A 20,676-nucleotide genomic window follows, 5' to 3' on the forward strand; every position below is an offset into this window, starting at 1 on the left:
CTACCAAGTGACTTAATTTCTCATTGTCTCAGTTCCCTCATCTGTAAAACAGAGATGCTAACAGAAGTGTCAACTTTATAGAGGTGCTGACTATCAGATGATGATGTAGGCAAAGCCCTTAGCACAGAGCCCAGCCCTTGCTGAGTGATCAGTTGGTGTTAGCAATTGTTATTCCTCTTGTAATTGTCATCAGTCGTTCTCATTGTCATCTTCTTTCTCCTCAGTACTGTATCTGGACAGATGGGCTGAATGCGCTGCTGGGGAAAGACATGATGAGTGACCTGACGCGGAATGACTTGGACACGCTGCTCAGCATGGAAATCAAGCTCCGCCTCCTAGACCTGGAAAACATTCAGATCCCTGACGCGCCTCCACCCATCCCCAAGGAGCCCAGCAACTATGACTTCGTCTATGACTGTAATTGAAGCACCCTGGGCCCAGATGCACCCCCCTCCAAAACTGGAAGATTTAGCTAATAGGAGAAAAGAATGAAAAGGCGCCCACACCGTGGAATCCGCTGTGGTCAAGGGACGCTGTGGGTCCACACTTCCTTTGGCCTCGCCTCCTCTAACTCTGGCATTTTTCTGCCCCTACCTGGCATCCTGCTCACCACCCTGATTCTGTTTCTAGACTCTATTGCTTTAGGTCACCTCCCGTCGCTGCAGTCGAAGGTGGGAGAAAAGCAAAATCCACCGCCAATGAGAGAGCCAAAGGGCCCTTCCATCTTCATTCCAGCAGGCAAGTCCTCCCCTCCTAGAGGCTGCAAGCCAGCAGCCCAGACCTCCTCCCAATCTGCAGCCAGGCACAGAGATGTGCCCCAAGCTCTGGGTCTGGAAGAACCAGAAACGGTCTAGCTACTTGAGAAGACAAACACCACCCCTTGTTCCCCTTCTCTCCAGGGTCTGCTCACACCACCAGTTCCATGTGAATTGAAATCTGCTTCTAAATGCCCTCCTTTTCCCATCCTGGCCTCTGCCTGCCTGGTTCCTCTCTGGTTCCAAGAGCAGCAGCGGTTGCCTCATCCTAGTTCTCGCAAGCGTTGGGTCACCAGACACAATCTGAGGGTCCCGTGGCCACATCACGTCTGCCCTGTGGCTGTGACCACCCTTCCTGTCTCTCAGCCAGTCTTGGGCTTCTTCTCCCTGCCCCTGCCCTGACCTGCCTTCCTCATTGCCACACACTCCTCCAGCCCCTTAGCTGAAAAGCACAATGCTGAACTCAGTCGTCCTGCTTCATCTCTAACGTACTAAATCCAAAAGCCTCGATGACAGGCAGTTGCTATCTGAGGGTCTGGGGGGGGTTCTGCTGCAACACAGGTTCCACAAGATGGTCAAGCTGGCAGACATCCAAGTTTACATCGTTGTAGTTATTACAGGTATTGACAACTTGCAAAGGGTTTGGGTTGTTGGTTTTGGGGGTTGGTTGTTTTGTTTGTTTTTTTTTTTTTTGCTTTGTTTTTGTATAAAAGAGTCTAACATTTTTTGCCAAACAGATATATATTTAATGAAAAGAAGAGATACATAAATGTGTGTACTTTCCAGGTTTTTTTTGTTTAATTATTTGAGTCCTAAACATCTTCCTGAGAATAACATTCCCCTAAACATGCTGTGGAATAAAATTAATTGTGATGAGTTGGAGAGCTGGTGTTTTGATTTGATAATTTAGGTTCTTGCTGCTCAGTCATCAGCATCACTGAGAGCTTGTTGAAACTGCAGAATCTAAACCTCACCCCAACCTTGAAGAATCAGGTGATGCTCATGCATATTAAAGTTTGAGAAGCACTGGCTTTGGGGACTCTTGACCTTCGCTGGATCCATAGGCTCTGAGCATCAGTAAAGAGTGATCCTTCTAAGAAGACCATCTCAAGTCAGCTAGAAAATCAGACCCAGTTCGTAAAAATATAATGTAGGGACTTCCCTGGCGGTCTAGTGGTTAAGACTGCGCTTCCACTGCAGGGGCATGGGTTTGATCCCTGGTCAGGGAACTAAGATCCCACATGCTGTATAGTGATCATATTAATTACTTTTAAAAAACAGAAATTAAAAAAATTAAAATATATATATTTATAATCTATTCATTTTACACTATTACCTCCTGACTGTGACTTTATCTTTTATTTTTTCTTCCTTACCATTATATAATTTATAAAACTGACCAAATGAAACAGACCATATTTTGAAGGCGCAAATTTAGCAATGGAAAAAAATGCAGACCCACAGACCAGAAATAAATCAAGCCAGAACTAGATAAATCTAACCATGAATTAATGAAATATGGGTCAGAGCCCAGCAAAGGATTTTTCTGAGGTTATTTCCATTGGAGGCATATCTGTATCATAAACTCCAACAGCTGGAAGAAATGTCAGGAAGGTCCAAAAGATGTGGAATTCACAGCACAAGCCACTCTTGACTCACGGCAGAGGTGTTAGATGCCTTCGGGTCACTACTCATTATTGTCACCAAGATGTGCAATTACAGGCTCACCTGGGTTGAGATGACATGAACTCTCCATAAATTACAGGAAAAAAAATTCTTTTATGATCCATAGTAATTCCCAAGTAATTATGCTTCCCATCAATACACTCATGCCTGAGTGTCAGGTTGAAGCTTCCTTTACATTAAGTTTTGATGATATTAACACGTATGTCCTTCACGTCAGGAGCATTTATAGATTTACCCATCAGCCTGATAAAATGATAAATGGTAGGTAAAAGAAAGAAGACAGAGTCAGACCATTTGTTACTTAGGAGTTACCAGACTTCATTTATGAAAAGGGAATTTTTTGGACCAATATACCCGAGATCTGGGGAGTCTTGCCAGGAGGAACAAGCCCTTCTCTCTTCTGTTGCTCTTGCTTTGGTGCATTAAATAGAAACTAACTCTTTCACAGCTATTAAAAAGAGTATTCTGCCACCTTGTAGACCTTCCTTTCAAGGACTAGTGAGATCCTGAGAGTATGACCTCATTCCTTCATTTTGTGGCAATGTGGTGCTGGTTTACTGTCCACATTTGGCCACCCCATCTTTCTCAGCCTACACTGCCCAGGGCTTTCCCAGCCAGTAAGCCTCCCACCCCCCAGCTCAGCCCCCGTCACCACAGGATTCTAGGCCTGGACAAATTAGCCAAGCCAAAGGAACACTGAAGGAAGAGCCCAGTTTTGTCATTATGGCTAAGCCGCATTCTCCAATTCAGCTTTACCTGAAATAAAATTGATCATTGAATTTTAATCTATTGGTACTTTAGTTCCTCTCTTGCTCTTATTCAGAAGCTATAGGGAGAAGGGTAATTAGTTGGCATTCTCAAACTCAAAAGTGACTACTAAGGATACGAAAATCTGATGACTATTGCAGAAGAAAAAGTGCATGGCTGAATGTTTCTGGAGTCTATTTGCAAATCCACTCTAAACCGCTTTTCAACTATCAGCTAAATTGCTTCCTACCTGCCTGTTCTATAATGAACTGAGTAGTTGACATATATACCTTTGTTCCATCTTGTTGTAGTTATAAAATATTTGGCTTCCCCAATGGCTCAGTGGGTAGAGAATTCACCTGTAATAAAGGAAACATGAAAGACATGGGTTCAATCCCTGGGTGAGAATTAACATAAACTTTTAACTTAAAGGAAATAAATATTCATACAATAATCAAAAACTGTTTAGAGCTAAACACTAGGAATGCAACAAGAATAAAATTTGTAAAATCAGAAAAGTTATAATCAAGTAATTTAATTGAAAAACCAAATCATTGAAGGGAGGCGGGATGGGAGATTTTAGGAAATGATAGCAAGGAGGGATCATGAGACAGTGAGTTTGCTGAACTTCTCCAATCAAAGAAATGAGAGCTGTTTACCTCATTCTAAAATGGAAATTTCATGATTTGAGAAGCCTGTGGATGATGGGGCTGGAAATTTTCATCACTCCGTAAATAAATCCCCTCCCAGCCCTTTGGTCCTCTGTCCATGCCCTGTCCTTCTCTCACATCCACTCCTTTCCTTTTTAATACACAGTGGTTGAATGATCCACTGGTAGTATAGTTAAACTACATGGCATGTTTCAACCAATTCAGCCTGTTTTATGAAAAAGGAAAATAATAATCAAAGGAGGAAAGAAGAAAATTTTTAATTTGAACTTACTCTTGAATTAAATACTTGAGGTAATTTGCAATAAAACCACAATTTAAAATAAATTTGGGTATAGGTGGGTGGAGCAAATATGGTATAATTCTATATGAAAATGTAGTAATACTCCATATTTTAACGGAATGAAATTTTTTCTGACATAAAAATGTAAAATATAAAATGAACACTTTGAGTGTTTTTTTCTTTTAATTCAGAAAAATAATCAAAACACACCCAAATGAAAGAAGGAGATAATTCTACCAGAAACATGATGCTAATAGAGGTGATACACTTGAATGTTAATCTAAATCTGGGCTTCCTGGACGTCAGTGTAAACAAGGAAGCAAGTTGGGATATATAGCTCTCATTTTTAAATTAAATTTCTATCACCTCATAAAAAAATATCCTTTTCCAGGCACCAAATCTCAGAGAAGATGTGCTATTAAAAGCACTTATCACCTTCAACAGGCTTCTCTGGTGGCTGAGAAGGTAAAGAATCTTCCTGCAATGCAGGAGAACCAGGTTTGATCCCTGAGTTGGGAAGATCCCCTGGAGGAGGGCATGGCAAACCACTCCAGTATTCTTGCCTGGAGAATCCCATGGACAGGGGAGCCTGGTGGGCTACATCCATGGGGTCGCAAAGCTTTGAACATGACTGAGCAACTAAGCACCGTCGATAAATACTTCTTAGTAGATGCTATTTGTCTGTTGTTCTTGTTTTTGTGCAATGAAAAGAGTCACCCTTGCAACCCCTTGAGGGGTGAAAGCAATGGGGTATCAGAGAAGGAGCCTTCTGAATGCTGGAGTCAGCTTAGGGACAGAGTAATAGAAGAATCAGAAGAGGATTCTGAGAGTCGAGCAACCAAGGAAAGTCTGGCCAGAACAAATGGTTCAGGAATGAATGGAGTGGGCCCAGGACTAGGAGATGTGCTGGGCAGAGAAGAGCAGGATCCAGAACCAAATCTCATGCACTTCCATCAGGCGCTCACTGTGCACCGTGAACAGGGTACGGGGATACAAATGTAAATAAGAAATGACCCTGCCTTCCAGAGGCTCACGGCCTAGAACAGGAAGGACAGACAAATAAGTGCAACCCATGGCTCAAAGGGCCATAATGTAGAGAACGCTGAGCTAGTCCACTGAGCTAGTACAGGAGGCGACTGCTTCCACTTAGAGGGAGTGAGGCCTGAGCCAGGCTTGGAAGGATGAGCAGGAAGCCGCCAGGTGGCCAGGGAAAGAAGGGCAGGCTCATTCCCTACTCATCTGTGGGTTCCAGTTTGGTCGTCACTTTCCCCGGACATCAAAGTTAAGGTTGTGGGCTCCTGCTCTGTGCTCCCACAACCACCTCCGCCTACCCTGTGGTGATCATATGAGTTTCCACTGTCTTCCTCACTTGCTGGGAGCCCCATAAAAGAAGACACCTGGCCAGTTGTTCTCACCACTCTCATGCCCCACCTGGAACCCAGTGCTGGGCACCTAACTGCTTTCCTTCAGCGCTTTCTAAGAGAATTGATCAAGGGCGTGAGCCATTAGAAAGTTCAAAAGGATTATGGCTGGAACAGACATGAGTGTGGGAGAGAGAACTAAGAGATGAGCTTGGAAAAGAGGGCAAGGACTTTGAATGGCAGGCCCGGAAGTTGGAACTATATTCTTTATGTGGCCAAAGCCACTGACATAGATACTTCGGTAAATAGCCATGACCTGTCACCACTTTCCATCTGGCCACAGCACAAGAGACAAGCTGAGGAACAGTGGATCTAGAAGCAACAAGACCAGGCTAAACGTGTGTCCAAGGTGACTCATTCTTTTTTTTAACTTTTTATAATTTTGTTTATATAAGTTCAATATCATTACAACATTCTGCCAATGCAGCAATAACACCTTACTGGAAGAAGTCCCTTAGTGGAAACATAAGTGACAAAACTAGGATTTGAATCCAGATTCTCTGGATCCAGCTTTTCCTTCTTTGTTTTTCCAAGCCATTTTATTTAGTTAGTTATTTACTATTGAATTGTCATTGGCATGCAATATTATATTAGCTTTAGGTGTGTAACATAGTGATTTGATACCCTTCTACGTTAAGGAACAATCACCAGGATAAACCTAGTTATCGTCTGTCACATACAGAGTTATTACAATATAACTGACTCTATTCCCTATGCTGTACATTACACCCCATGACTTATTTTACAGTTGGGAGTAAGGGTGCCTCTCTTTTAAGAAGGCTTAGCTTAATTACTAGCTAAGTAATTACCAATCAAATTACTAGGATCAAACTGAGTTCAGAAAAGAATATATGTCTCTGCTGTGATAGAGGTGAAATTGATTGTCATTGCAAGGACAGAAAAAAGAAAATGATATATTTTTGAAGTCTAATATGTAAAGACAAAAAATAGAAACCAGACCAAATCTTTCTCAGATTGGCTGGAAAAGCAAAATCTGGTCAAATACTGGTTACAAAATATCTGCCTAAAATAAAATGACATGGAATAGTTGAAAATACAGAGATGGGCAAATACCAGCAAATACAACGTCACTGTGGGACATATGGGCAGGTAAATATCAGGCAAATAAAACTGAAGACAAAACTGTGGGAAAAGAAAGTGATTTTTGTAATACTCCTTAACGTTAATACAATTTACCTTTTGGATACGACTGATGAGAATACCTGATGTCACTGCAAACTGGTAAATGACTTTCACCAGAATCTGACCAGCTTCCACCCTGACCCTAGACTTCCAGGCTCCAGACTGTGAGAAATAAAGTTCTCAGAAATAAGCCACCCAGTCAGTGGAATTTTGTTATAGCAACCTGAACAGACTAAAACACATGGTTTGTAGCTCACTTTCAATAAATAAACTCTGGTTTGATGGTGTTCTATTTAAAATGTCACTTGAAGCCAATCAGTTTTCTAAAACTGTGACAGCCTAGCAAGTAAGACCTCACTGAACTTACAGAGAATTCTTACAGAATTAAATCTTAAGAACATAATCAATTTTTATTTTATTTTCATTTTACTTCATTTCATTTCACTTCATTTCATGTTTGGAACCAAGTAATGCTGTCGACCAGATTTAGCAAGGTCTGATGCTACTAAATATAATCTTTAAAAACAAAAGCACAAAATACGATACCAGGAAAAAACACACAGGAGTAAGAGAGAAAATGAGAATGTACATGTGTGTTGAGGAGAAGTCTAACTTTGGAGCAATGTCATGGTTACACAGTTGTTAAGAACATATAAGCTGTGAAATCCTACATCATATTCCAGTTCCAAAGCTTCCTAACTGTATGACCTAGTTATTTCCTGGTTTGTAACACTTTGTCTATACAATTCCCTTATAACAACTATTGAAGGATTATTTCAAATCATGTTCATAAGCTTCACAGGACAATATCTTCAGTATAGTAAATACTCAAAAAATAGTAAGTAGTAAATACTCACAGCTAGACCTTTCTGATACCAAAAAATCAAACACATGTCCATTTGAATCCCTTCGAGCTCGAGTTTGACTCAAGCCACACTCCACTCCTCTTTCTAGGCTAGCTGATGACCATGTGGCTCTTTCTCTTATATCATTGGCACTTTTCCCTCATGAATCTCTACTGTCTTATTTCCACCATTTAGATCTTACCCGCACTTTCCTGTGTGGTAGTGGTCGATGTTGAACAAATGGACCAGACCCTGGAAATTACCAGGATCAGTGGCCTAACCAGCAGAAAGAAAGATAAAAATGGAAACTAAGTTGACATACTTAGGAGTCAGGCGGAACCAATTAGAGCAAGGTCAGAAGTGAGACCATTCCTTCTCAAGACTGGATTTTGCATTTTTCTGTTTACATTTGGAAAAGAGCAACCTTCTATCACCACAGAATGCAAAATGGAAGAGGGAATAAGAGCAGGATGGGAGTGGCGCTTTGTACCCCAGCAGAGCCTGCTGTGGGGCAGTATCGCTGCGTTGGTGCATAATTTTGCCAGCTTCATGCAGCTCTCCAAGAGCAAGCACCTAAGGCTGGCGCTGCCTCTGGAGAGGAAGGCCAGGTCACACCATCCCTTCTGCCCTGTAATGGGCTATCTGTTTCCCACACCCACTGTGAGAGGAGTGAGGAGAAATGAACGGGCATACGTGCAATTTCGTTGGCCCAAGTCATTTCAACATCTGTAAAGCAACCACGAATTCATCCATCACAAAATAAAGTCATTATCAAAGCAGCTGTTACCCAGACATGACTCTCAGCTGGGGCGGTGGGAGAGCAATTTATCTCTTAGCAGCAGCTTGCCAACATCTAGCTTGAGATTTACAGAGGAGGAGAAATCCTCAGCATACAGGGTTCAGGCAGACACGTTGAAAATGACTCTTCAAATTCTTTTGAAACTATGTCTATTATTTTTCAATTTATAAAATACTCATAGAAAATCTGGAATTTTGGGGAGCACATATATAGGGAAAAAATGACTTCTAATCAAGATAACCAGCATTAATATTTTAATATATGCCCCTTCCAGGCATTTATCCATATACTAGACAGATAAATGATAGTTAATAGATAAATAAATAGATACTGTGTAAGTCCACACACCTGTAAGTGTTTGTACAGTCAGCTGAATGGCGTCAGCTAGGGAAAATAAGTCTATCCATACAATTGTGTCCTTAGTGTAGCCAGGTTTCCTTGAGGTCTCATCTAGTGATTCTACTTAGCTTCTTTTAATGTTTGGCATCTCATTTCATATGGTCACTCTGCCTGTCGGTCTGGGCATCCTCAACTTTAGTTTCCTATATACACACTTCTACGCTTCTCAGCATCCAGTATGAACAGATGAGAAGGATAATGAGTTCAAGTAAATCCTATATATCAAATAGGGAAAAGTTGAAGGAGATATTGCAAGTCAAAAGGAAATGAGGCAATGCAGGATGTTAGAGAAATGCTAACAGAGCCCAACTTCACCAAAGAGGAAAGACATATAGGCAAAGTCATGCTGAATTGAGATCTTCCCCTGACATTCAACAATAAGAGCAATCCCATTGGAGTATTTTTCCCAACTGTCTTTCAAATCTTCTCTATGAGAAAGCAAGAAGTATAAATAAGGCACATGCCTTACATTCAGAGAACTCACAAATAAGAGTGTATTCCATCCTCTAGGGTCAAGTTTTCAACCTGGGCACTACTGACTTTTAGAGCAAGTTAATCCTTTGTTATGTGGGGCTGCCCCATACTTCGTAGGATGTTTAGCAGCTTCCCTAGACTCATTAAATTCTAGTAGTACCTATCCCCTGCCCCTGGCAAGTTGCAACAACCAAAAATGTCTCCAGATATTGCCAAAAATTGAGATTCTCCCCAGTTGAGACTCACTAAACTAGATATAGGAGTTGAGGACAGGGGGATATTCTGCTGCTACTGATATCAAACTAGTTCTATTTTCAAATGATTTAAAAATTCCAGCAGCACTGTCCCTAGGGACATTAGGCTGAGCACACCCAGAGCCATTTGGGTTTGGGAAAGAGAAAGGAAATAAAAATGGATTCACATACTTCATTTATTTTAAACCTCTTGATGGTCTTTCAGGTGAGCATTCTTCCCTCACTTTACAGGTGAGAAAACAGACTCAGAGAGGATAAGTAACTTGCCCAGGACCACAGAGCAGGTGAATAGAGTGCTCCCTACACCACAGTGCTGTATCCAGCCAAAAAATAAGAATTCCTAGAGTTTGGAGAAAGGAAATCATGCAAATTCTGAATTTGTACAGTTAAAATAAAAAAAAACTGGAGCACAAGATGGGCCTGAAGGGAGGAAGTCTTGAGTGACTTCAAAAACTAAGTGATTCCAAAGAGAAGATTTTACTCATTCTGAAATGGTTTGTTTAGAATTACTTTGTCAGCAAAATTGCCGTGGCAGTTATTTTGTCTACTGATTGGGCCCTGCAATTAAGCCTCCTTGATGAAGGCATGTTAAGGCTAATTTTAAATCTGATTATTGTCAGCATGACATCCACTTGGAGCTGCTTTTCAAACAAGAGGCAGTGTTTTCCTAGAGATGTCAGTGTCAGAATTTGTTGCCAGAAGTTTCTGCAGCCACATATTCACCTCCCACCCCTGTATCCCTCTCCAGATATTGTCAGTTCACAGCATCTTAAACTCAAAGTGTTTTGATGTGAGCTAAGTCCAGAACTTCTCTTGGGAGCCCAGAAATGCAGTGGTGTATAAGCATTGTCCTGATTCAGGGAACATCAGAAGATTGAGTATCTAATCAGGTTAGTAAGAGAAAAGGCTCTGAGCCGTGTCCTGAAGTCCCTTGACTTGAAGCCTCCTGCATTAAAAGCAGTAACATGTGATTTGTGCTGCCTCTGCTCTATTGTGGGAGGATAAAGGTCAGAGGGATTGACTGTTGTTGTTGTTTAGTTGCTAAGGTGTATCCAGCTCTTTGTGACCCTACGGATGGTAGCTCACCAAGCTCCTTCTGTCCATAGGATTGCCCAAGCAAGAATACTGGACTGGGTTGCCATTTTCTTCTCCAGGGGATATTCCCAACCTGGAGCTCGAACCCACATCTCCTGCACGGGCAGGTGGATTCTTTACTGCTGAGCCACCACACCAGGAAAGCCAGAGGGATTGATAATGATTACTAAAATGTTTCTTGGTCCCAAGCGTTCCATTGCCTCTTAGAGCTTTTTGTCTTCCTTTGAATAAAACAAATGTTAAGCAAGACAGGAACTCTGAAGACAGTCTTTCTAGACCGTATTCAATCAATGGAGAAGCGGACTGTCCACCTCTGCTGTTTAAGATGACACCACATTCAGAAAAGCATGCCAAGTAGGGTGGCGCTGAGCAGAGCTAGTGCTGTGGAATTAAGTCTGGCGGCTGCACATCTGCCGGGGTCAGTGTTAACCAATCTTTTCTCTGATGCTCAGTTTTCCCAGTTCCTCTTTACCCTCGCCTTTGAGATGGTATACATCTCTGCAAGCTACTGTTTAATGAATTCCCAGCTTCAAAACAAAGAATACAAAACCCTCACTTATCTCTTCAGACCCCTTTCACGTACAGGGAAGGTTTGTAAAGTGCAGACACGATGAAGCTAGAACAGAGGTGTGGGAGGTAAAATGTGACCCATCGGTTGTAGGGGTGAACACAAAGAAGCAGTCCAGCGTGGCTGAAGTGGCTTGCTTCATTGATCAGGGCAATGGTTACACATTAAACAGCAGAGTGAACTTGGACTGGGAGGAACACAGTTGGCGGAAGATGGGTGACTCAATCTCAATTTAGGTCCTGGAGGTTTGAGAACCCAGGGCCACGCCAGGACCTGTGCAAGGAGAGAAGGTTGCCACAATCCCATTTGCTTGAACAAGCTAGACCCCTGCTCCATTGTCTACACAAATCAGGGAAAGTGACCTGAGAGAAAATGACAAGCCATGGTCTTAAAGAAAGATTTTTAGCAGTGGGGGAAATAGGAGAGGAAGGGGAAATAGGAGAGAGAGGAGGACAGGAAGGGTCTGTCCTTGAAGGTACAGACCCACCAAAACTTGACCTTGAGAAAAGGGACTTGGTCTTCAAGTTCTGAAACAGTGTCTGGGCTGCAGATCTAGTCTCCAAAACTCAGTGATGCAGAAACTCACTTTCACTGCTGAAAGACTCCTTCCTGGCTTCTCGCCTAGCTCAGTTGGTAAAGAATCCGCCTGCAATGTGGGAGACCTGGCTTCAATCACTGGGTTGAGAAGATCCCCTGGAGAAGGGAAAGACTACCCACTCCAATATTCTGGCCTAGACAGTTCCTTGGACTGTATAGTCCATGGGGTCACAACAAGTGGTACATGGCTGAGTGGCTTTCACTTTCACTTTGAGGCCCAGAAGAGTCCACAGTCGGCCCTAGCAGCAAATTACCTGTTTGCTTATGCTTTTCATTTTTCATATTATTATTGTTATCTTTAATATCTCAACTTTAAAATGGCTTTTTCTTATATAATTTTGGGCATGTCATCTTCAGGGAAATTCCCCTGGAGAAGGAAATGGCAACCCAGTATTCTTGCCTGGGAAATCCCATGAGCAGAGGAGCCTGGCAGGCTACAGTCAGTCCACAGGGTCCCAAAAGAGTCAGACACAACTTAGCAAGTAAACAACAACAGCAAGTCTTATTTAATTGCTTTCCCATTTAACATTTAACCTTCTGAGCTCAGAGTGTCCCCTTTTATTATTTTTCCTTGTTTTTAATTTTAACATTCTACCTTACATTATATTATATAAACTTGGATTTGTTTTGATTTTCATTTCAGCTTTCGAGCAGAAGATTTTATTTTCAATTTTTAAAATTTTTATTGCCAAATCTTCCCTTTGCATGTTTGAATTTTTACTTTAATCATTTTATTGATTCATAAAGAAATTTTTTCTTTTATTCATTTTCAAATTTTCTACCCTTAAATTTTTAGCCCATCTCTTACAGTCATTTTTTTACTAGGTTTTCTGTTTTTAATTTCTTTTTCATTTATTCTTAACATTGTCCGTCATTGCTCCTGCTGTTTGTTGTTGTTTTCCTCGTTGTTGCATTAAGGTCCTGGAAAAAATTCCCCTATTTCCTGTGAAAAACAGAGATTAGACATCTTTTCCCTTCGAACCGTATACCTTACCTCCTTTCTGTCTGCCCTCACAAAATTTTGCCATATTAGGTTTTTCGAAGTGAATTCTAAAACAATTGTAAAGTAAGTTAGATGAGCAAATGCACCCATGCGTGCACGCACGCGCACACACACACACATACACACACATACACACACACTCCTCTTACCTTATAAAATGAAATCCCTTCCCAGTTAATAAAGCTGCTTCTGCAGACACACATCTGAAGAGTTGGAATGATGTGTCACTTCACCACATTACAAGAAGGCATGGGACCGATAATCTTTGACTCCAAAGAATTCAAAGAGTAGTAGAGGAGAGAGATTTCCATGATCTGCTCTGCAGACCACTTGCATCAATATCTTCGAGGTTTTTGTAAAATAACCTAGGCCCCATTTCCATTTTTAACAGGTTTCTCAGATGATCACTTATATTAAAGTTTGAGAACAATTGCCTTATTGTACTAAAATTTATCCATCTGTATCTGCATAATAGATACATACAAAGCCACTGAAGTTATTATGAATAATTGTTACTTCTGGGGAGTGAGACAGAATGGTGGGGAAAATATAATTTTTTAAATAACAAACATTTGCAACATTTATAACAATAGTTTTAATTAAATAAATTTTAAAGTTATTACACCCTCCTTTGGATGTTTTCCTATGCTGTCTGAATTTCTTTTGACTTTAAGATAGAAAGTAGAACAAGTTACAAGTACATGTCCTCTAAACTACTGACACTGTCTCCTGCTACATAACACAGATGGAATTCCATGGAGCACCGTTATAGGAAATTCACCTGCTCTGGCCCTGCCGTGTTCCTCTTCAAAGAACTGGAATCTAAACAAGGAGGGGTGAGGTTGCTAGTTTCTCTTCCTTCCACTCCTTTCACTTAGCTTCTATGTGTCCACAGCATGGAGATCAAACATTTGGCAGAGAATTCATTGGTGCGAATGAGTGAAGATGTCCTTGTTTTAACACTCCAACTACTTTCATTGTCCTGTTTCCAAATATTTATTTACACAGCTCCATTCCACTTCAAGAGGGATTTCCGGATCAGAGCTAACCGGCTGACTTTAATTGGTCAAGGCCAAAAGCTTGTCAATGTTGTCTTTAGGGATGTTAGCCAGGGTCAGGCCCTGAGCAACTGGGATAAGAATAGCTAGAAGACTGAGGAGGGCAAGAGAAAAAAGGGAAGAGACAGGAAATGCTGTCACATACTTGGTGGATTACTTGGATTAGTGACTTCAGCATGTCTCCCTCAGTATCTATGAAATTCTATTATCAACATTCCTCTAACTCCAGGGAACATGTGTGGGGGTGGGGAGGTGGGGAGCAGGTCGACTCCATCAGACTCTCTGCCCAGAATTGTTCTTGGCTGTTGGCAGGCCCTGCCTCCACCCCTCCACCTCTTTGCTTTTTCCTTATTGTTTGAGCATTTAATATGAATAAACATCTCTAATTATCTCTTTAAGATAGACTCCTAGAAGTAGGATTACTAGATCAAAGAGTATGAGCAAATTTGAGAATCTTAATGTATGTCTAGTCAATAGACAAGTGTTAGCTTTTTCCCACTGGATAATCTATTATAGGAAAACATTCTGTAACACGGGCTTTCCCGATGGCTTAGTGGTAAAGAACCCGCCTGCCAGTGCAGGAGCCTCAGGAGATGATGGTTCAGTCCCTGGCTCTGGAAGATCCCCTGGAGAAGGAAATGGCAACCCATTCCAGTATTCTTGCCTGTAGAATCCCATGGACAGAGGAGCCTAGAGGGCTATAGTCCATGGGGTCACAAAGAGTCAGACACAAATGAAGGGATTTAGCACACATTCACATTCACATTAGCACATACACACATTCTGTAACACAAATGTTTATGGGCATATGAATAACAAATTATTAGAAATAGCAAGGACTTCCCTGACAATCCAGTAGTTAAGAATCCGACTTCCAATGCAGGGGATGTGGGTTCAATCCCTGGTTGGGGAACTAAGGTCCCACATGCCATGGAGGAAATAAGCGCATGTGCTTCAACTACTGACCCCACATACTCCTGAGCCTGTGAGCCACAATGAAGATCCAGCACAGGCAAGAAAAAAAGAGCAGAGCAGAGCAGAGCTTTAGTGTCTGTCACTCACTGTACGTAACACTTGACTCCCCTCAATCTACTGGTTTAGCTTTGAATATTTAAAACAGTTTGGTGATCTACAAAGCTTTCAAGGATGATGCCACACTCCATGTAAAATAAAAACTTAAGACTCCTGGCCCAGGATAGTCAACCTAATATGGAATCTATAGTTTGAATGAGCTGGACAGATTGTGTCAGATAATCAATAACTTAAAGGACCCATGTGTCTTGATGGCTGTAGAAAAGCCAATACTCCAGAGGATTTATAAAAATTGAGATATACTTCACACATGGTAAGATTCTTTTTTTTTTTTTAATATTTATTTATATTTGGCTGCCCTGGTTCTTCATTGCTGCGAGTGGGCTGTGTCTAGCAGTGGGGGCTCCTCTCTAGTTGCGGTGTGCAGGCTTCTCATTGTGTGACTTCTGTTGTTGCAGAGCACAGGCTCTAGGAACAGGGGGCTTCAGTGGTTGGAGTAGGTGGGCTCGGGAGTTATGAACCATGGGCTTAGTTGCTCTGCAGTGTGTGGGACCTTCCCAGATCGGGGATTGAACTGGGGTCTGCTGCATTACAAGGTGGGTTCTCAGCCAGTGGACTACCAGGAAAGCCCAGATTCTTTTTTTTTTTTTTTTTGGTGTACAATTCAGTGATTTTTAGTATATTCACAAAGTTGTGCAACACCACCATCTAAGTCTAGAATATTTTCAGTGCTCCACAAAAAGATTCCATGCCCATCATCAGTCACTCTCCACCTATCCTGCCTCCAGCCCACAGCAACCACTAATCTGCTTCCAGTCTGTATGGATTTGCTCATTCTAGACATTTCATATGAATAGAAATATGCAGCATGTGGCCTTTTGTGACTGGCTTCTTTCACTTAGCAGAATATTTTCAAGGTTCGTCCCTGTTGTAGCATGTGTCAGAACTTCATTTCTTTTTATGACTGAATGGTATTCCATTGCATGAATCTACCACATTTTGGTTGCCCATTCATCTATGGAGGGTTTTTAACTTTTAATTTATTATGGAATACACCTGGGGAAGATTATACAAATGTTTATTGTCCACTTCAATCAATTTTTATCAAGTGAGTAACCAGCACTCAGATCATGAAATAGAACATTATCAGAACCCCAAAAGCCCCACGAACCCATTTCCAGTCCCTTATCACCCTCCAAATACAGTCATTATCTTGATTTCTAACTCTGCAAATTAGTTTTGCCTGCTTTTGAAATTTATACATGTGAAATCCTACACCACGCTGTCTTTTGTGTCTGATTTCTTTCACTCAACTCTATTTTTGTGAGATTCATTTCTGTCGTGGCATATAATTATAGGCAATCATTTCTCAGTACTGTATGGTTTTCCATTGTGCAGATACTACAGTTGATTGATATTTGAGTTTCAATTTTTGGTATTTCTCATAGTGCTTACTGTCTCTTGGTGAATATATGTGCACATTTCTGTTGGTTATATGTCTAGGAGTGGAACTGATGGCTCGTAGGTGTTTATATGTTCACTTTAATAGATGCTATGGAATACTTTTCCAAAATTATTGTACCGAATTACAAATTCACCCTCAGTTTATGGGTGCTACAGTGGCTTCACATCCTTGCCAACAGAGAGTATTACCAGTCTTTTTCATTTTTACCATTCTGGTGGAGGTATACTAGTATCACATTGGGGTTTTAAATTATTTCCCTAATGACCAATGAAGTTCAGCATCTTTTCATATGGTTATTATCCATTAGAAGCCTTCTGTTTTTGAAGTGTCTGCTCAATGTTTAATTTTAATGTAGTCCAGATTACAAATGTTTTCCTTTATGGTTAGTAATTTATATATGTATCATGTTTAAGAAAGTTTTTCCTACACCAAGGTCATGAGATTGTGTTTTAATATACTTGATATTGAAATTACTAATTATTGAAGTTACTAATTATCAACTTCATACTAAACGGTGAATACATCTCAGTTATGGCCCCATCAAGAAAGGCATATAGTGTTTTAAAGATGTCTGAATGGGAAAAGGAACAAATCATAATTTACAGTTTGCCAATAACAACCTACTTCTTTCTGTTAGCCATTAAAAGAACCCGGTCCAGGGTTGTCTCTCAACTTAGTGTTTGTGACTGTATCTCTAATTTGCTTCTAACTTGTCCATCGTCCTTATTTGTAGAAACAATTTGTTTTGACTTACTTATCTCTGCATTTTCATCTAAATATAAACCATATTTCATGATTCTATTGGTCAGTTTTGTGACCATTTGGGCAGGAGTAAGAAATTTTCTGGGAAGAACAGCTCAACAACGTTCCAACAAATTTATTTCTCCATCCGAATCCTTCTCAAACATGCCAAGTGTCCTTTCAATTACCAATCTGGTGACACTTGGAGCATCACTGTAATTTATGTCACAGGGAGTTTAGGGGGCAAGAAAGAGAAATTAGCCAGAATTTCAATGGCAATGCACTGTCACATGAAACAGAAGGACTGCACAGAGGCCAGTTCCTCTCCAAGGGTCATTGTGATTTCGAGGCTCACCCTGATATACACAGTATTTGCATCAAGCTAAGAGCAATGACTTAACATTCAGAAAACTAAGACCATGGCATCTGGGCCCATCACTTCATGGGAAATAGATGGGAGACAGTGGAAACAGTGTCAGACTTCATTTTTTTGGGCTCCAAAATCACTGCAGATGGTGATTGCAGCCATGAAATTAAAAGACTCTTATTCCTTGGAAGGAAAGTTATGACCAACCTAGACAGCATATTAAAAAGCAGAGACATTACTTTGCCAACAAAGGTCCATCTGGTCAAGGCTATGGTTTTTCCAGTGGTCATGTATGGATGTGAAAGTTGGACTGTGAAGAAAGCTGAGCACCAAAAAATTGATGCTTTTGAACTGTGGTGTTGGAGAAGACTCTTGAGAGTCCCTTGGACTGCAAGGAGATCCAACCAGTCCATCCTAAAGGAGATCAGTCCTGGGTATTCACTGGAAGGACTGATGCTGAAGCTGAAACTCCAGTACTTTGGCCACCTCATGTGAAGGGTTGACTCACTGGAAAAGACCCTGATGCTGGGAGGGATTTGGGGCAGGTGGAGAAGGGGATTACAGAGGATGAGATGGCTGGATGGCATCACCAACTCTATGGGCATGAGTTTGAGTAAACTCTGAGAGTTGGTGATGGACAGAGGGGTCTGGCGTGCTGCGATTCATGGGGTTGCAAAGAGTCGGGCACGACTGAGCGACTGAACTGAACTGAACTGAAGAGCAATGACTGGTTCTGATACTGAAGTTCACTGCAAATGCAAATCTCACTCTTCCCTCCAAATTATCTGTCTGCTAAATAATATGACCAGGCAGAGCTGCACATCAGATTGTCAAAAAACTAATGATTCATCGGGTGCTCGGAATAGCTGGCCAGCATATCAGAGGGTCTCGCACCCTCACAGAGCATAGCAGCTGTGTCTCCTAAAGATGGGAAGCTTCATTAAAAAGCATGGAAAGACTCACAAAATGGGACTGAGGGGAGGATTAGCAACAGCAAGGGGATGAGAGGCAAGGCTCAGAGCGATATGAGCCTGCTCCCGCGGCACTCCTTAATTCACACGGCAGGTGTGGAGTGCTAAGACTGAGGGTCATGAGACTTGGGTATGAGAATGGCTTGCTCTTGTCTTCAAAACTCTCAATTCTTTCAGAGTTTGGGAGACCCAGATAAATAATGAGCTAAGAGTATAAAAAATGCTTATTAAAAACTACCATGTGTGAAGAGCAGGGAGTTCCACTGTCTAGTGAAGTGGGTAATAGCCTCTCTTTTCTGGTTTGTGAAATGATATTCCAATAAAGCTATCTACAAAAATATTTCTTCTTGCTCTTCAGAAAGGACACCAAGGATGTTGGAGGGAAGAAAAATGATAATTAGCAATGTGCCAAGGCAAGCACCTGGTTGTGAATTAGCAACCTGCTGAAGGGAAATCGGCTCACCTGGGTATCAACATCTTGGAATCCTTAGCAGGTAGGAAAGACCCTGTAAGGACGGCATTCCTTTACAGTCCCATTTACCACCGTAGGGCCCTGCTCTTGCTCTTTTCTGCCTAGTTTTCTCTTCTCAGGCCCTTCCGAACTCACTCTTTTTCATCCTTAGATTTCCGCTCAAATTCCATTCCTTAGAGAGACCTTCTTACCGCCGCTCTGCAACTACCCTCATTCAGCTCACATGTGTCTTTCTTTGTTTAAATTTTTAATTCATGTTTAAATTGAAACATAGTTGATTTACAATGTTGTAATAGTTTCAAGTGTGCAGCAAAGTGATTCAGATACATGGACAGATAGATAGATTATAGATATAGATATAGGGCTTTCCTGATGGCTCAGACAGTAAAGAATCTGCCTGCAGTGCAGGAGAACTGAGTTTCATCCCTGGGTCAGGAAGATCCCCAGGAGAAGGGAATGGCAACCCACTCTAGTATCCTTGACTTGGAGAACTCCATGGACAGAGCAGCCTGGCTATCATGATTCGGTGATTAAACAACAGGATGAACTACATACATATATAGAGAGTTTTTTAATTTGAGTATATATATGTAGTAAGTGTTAGTCACTCAACTCGTGTTTGACTCTTTGCGACCCCATGAACTGTAGCCCACCAGGCTCCTCTGTCCATGGGATTTCCCAGGCAACAGTGGTTGCCATTTCCTTCTCTAGGGGATCTTCTCAACTCAGGAGTTGAACCCATGTCTTCTACATTGGCAGATGGATTCTTTACTGTCTGACCCTACATATGTGTGTGTGTGTGTGTGTGTGTATTTCTTCATGAAAATTATCACTACATGAAAATGCCTTTTAAGTTGTGTGTTTACTTTTTATGGTCATCAATAAAATAAACTGTGTGAGGGTAAGGTCTTTGTCAGTCTTGTTCATGTTTTATTCATGGAGCCTGAAATAGGATCTGGTATTGTAGGTGATTAAATGTTTACCGAATAAGTGAATCATAGTGACAAAAAGTTAGTTAAGAATTACTGGCCAACATTCTGGAATATAAATTATGTACTTAAAATTGACTAAAGAATCAGCAAATTACAAGTTTCAAAAATAGAGAGTATTTTCTGACAAAAAGTTTACAGACCCTTCTCATTGTGGAGCTGGCTTGGTTATCAGTTATCTATTGCTTTGTAATAAATAGTTTCAATATCTTATAGTTTCTAAGGGTCAGGAATTGAAGAGTGGCTTAGCTAGGTGGTTCCTGTTCAAGGTCTCACATGAGACCTTATTACATCCTACATTACATCCCAGGTGTCATTTGGGGCTGCAGTCTTTGAAGAACTGACTGAGGCTCAAGGATCCACTTCCAAGACCAGTCACACAGTTCTTAGCAGAAGGCATCAGTTCCTCCCCATAAGGGTCTCTCCAGAGTGCTGCCCACAGCCTGGCTCCCTCTGGAGCAAATAGCCAGGAGAGAGAAAGAGCATAGGCAGAGGGGAGAGTGCCCAAGATAGAAGCTGCAGCCTTTCACAACCTAGACATAAAAAATAAACCCTGTACAATGTGAGAGGGACTCCCCCAGGGTATAAACACAGAAAACATGGGTCATTGAAAACCATGTTGGAAGCTGGCTACCCATATGGTAAAGAGTTTTCTCCATTCTGGTCTGGCTCCCTCTTCTGTCCGGACAGTCTAGGATCTGCTGGCCTTGGTGGTGGGCCTTGTTCTATTCTTACTCCAGGATCATTTGCCTTGAGTTCAGATGCCTGCATTGAAGCAAAGTTCGGCATCCTCAATTTATGAACTAGTTCACTGTTCACCTTAATTATGCACACTTTTGATAGA

The 20,676-nt window shown here is 41.4% G+C and overlaps 1 protein-coding gene across 4 annotated transcripts in view; it reads left to right on the forward strand.

Annotated features, from left to right (window-relative positions):
* ELMO1 (engulfment and cell motility 1) overlaps positions 1–1,637 on the forward strand; it is a 562,488-nt gene extending 560,851 nt beyond the window's left edge. For all 4 annotated transcript variants that reach the window (XM_061165360.1, XM_061165359.1, XM_061165362.1 and 1 more), the window contains exon 22: positions 225–1,637. In XM_061165360.1, coding sequence (XP_061021343.1) covers positions 225–425 — 201 coding nt within the window. In that variant the 3' untranslated portion in view covers positions 426–1,637. The remainder of the gene's footprint in view (positions 1–224) is intronic.
* Positions 1,638–20,676: the final 19,039 nt, after the last annotated feature.

The sequence above is a fragment of the Dama dama genome, chromosome 18 (genome assembly GCF_033118175.1).
Source record: "Dama dama isolate Ldn47 chromosome 18, ASM3311817v1, whole genome shotgun sequence".
NCBI lineage: Eukaryota > Metazoa > Chordata > Mammalia > Artiodactyla > Cervidae > Dama > Dama dama.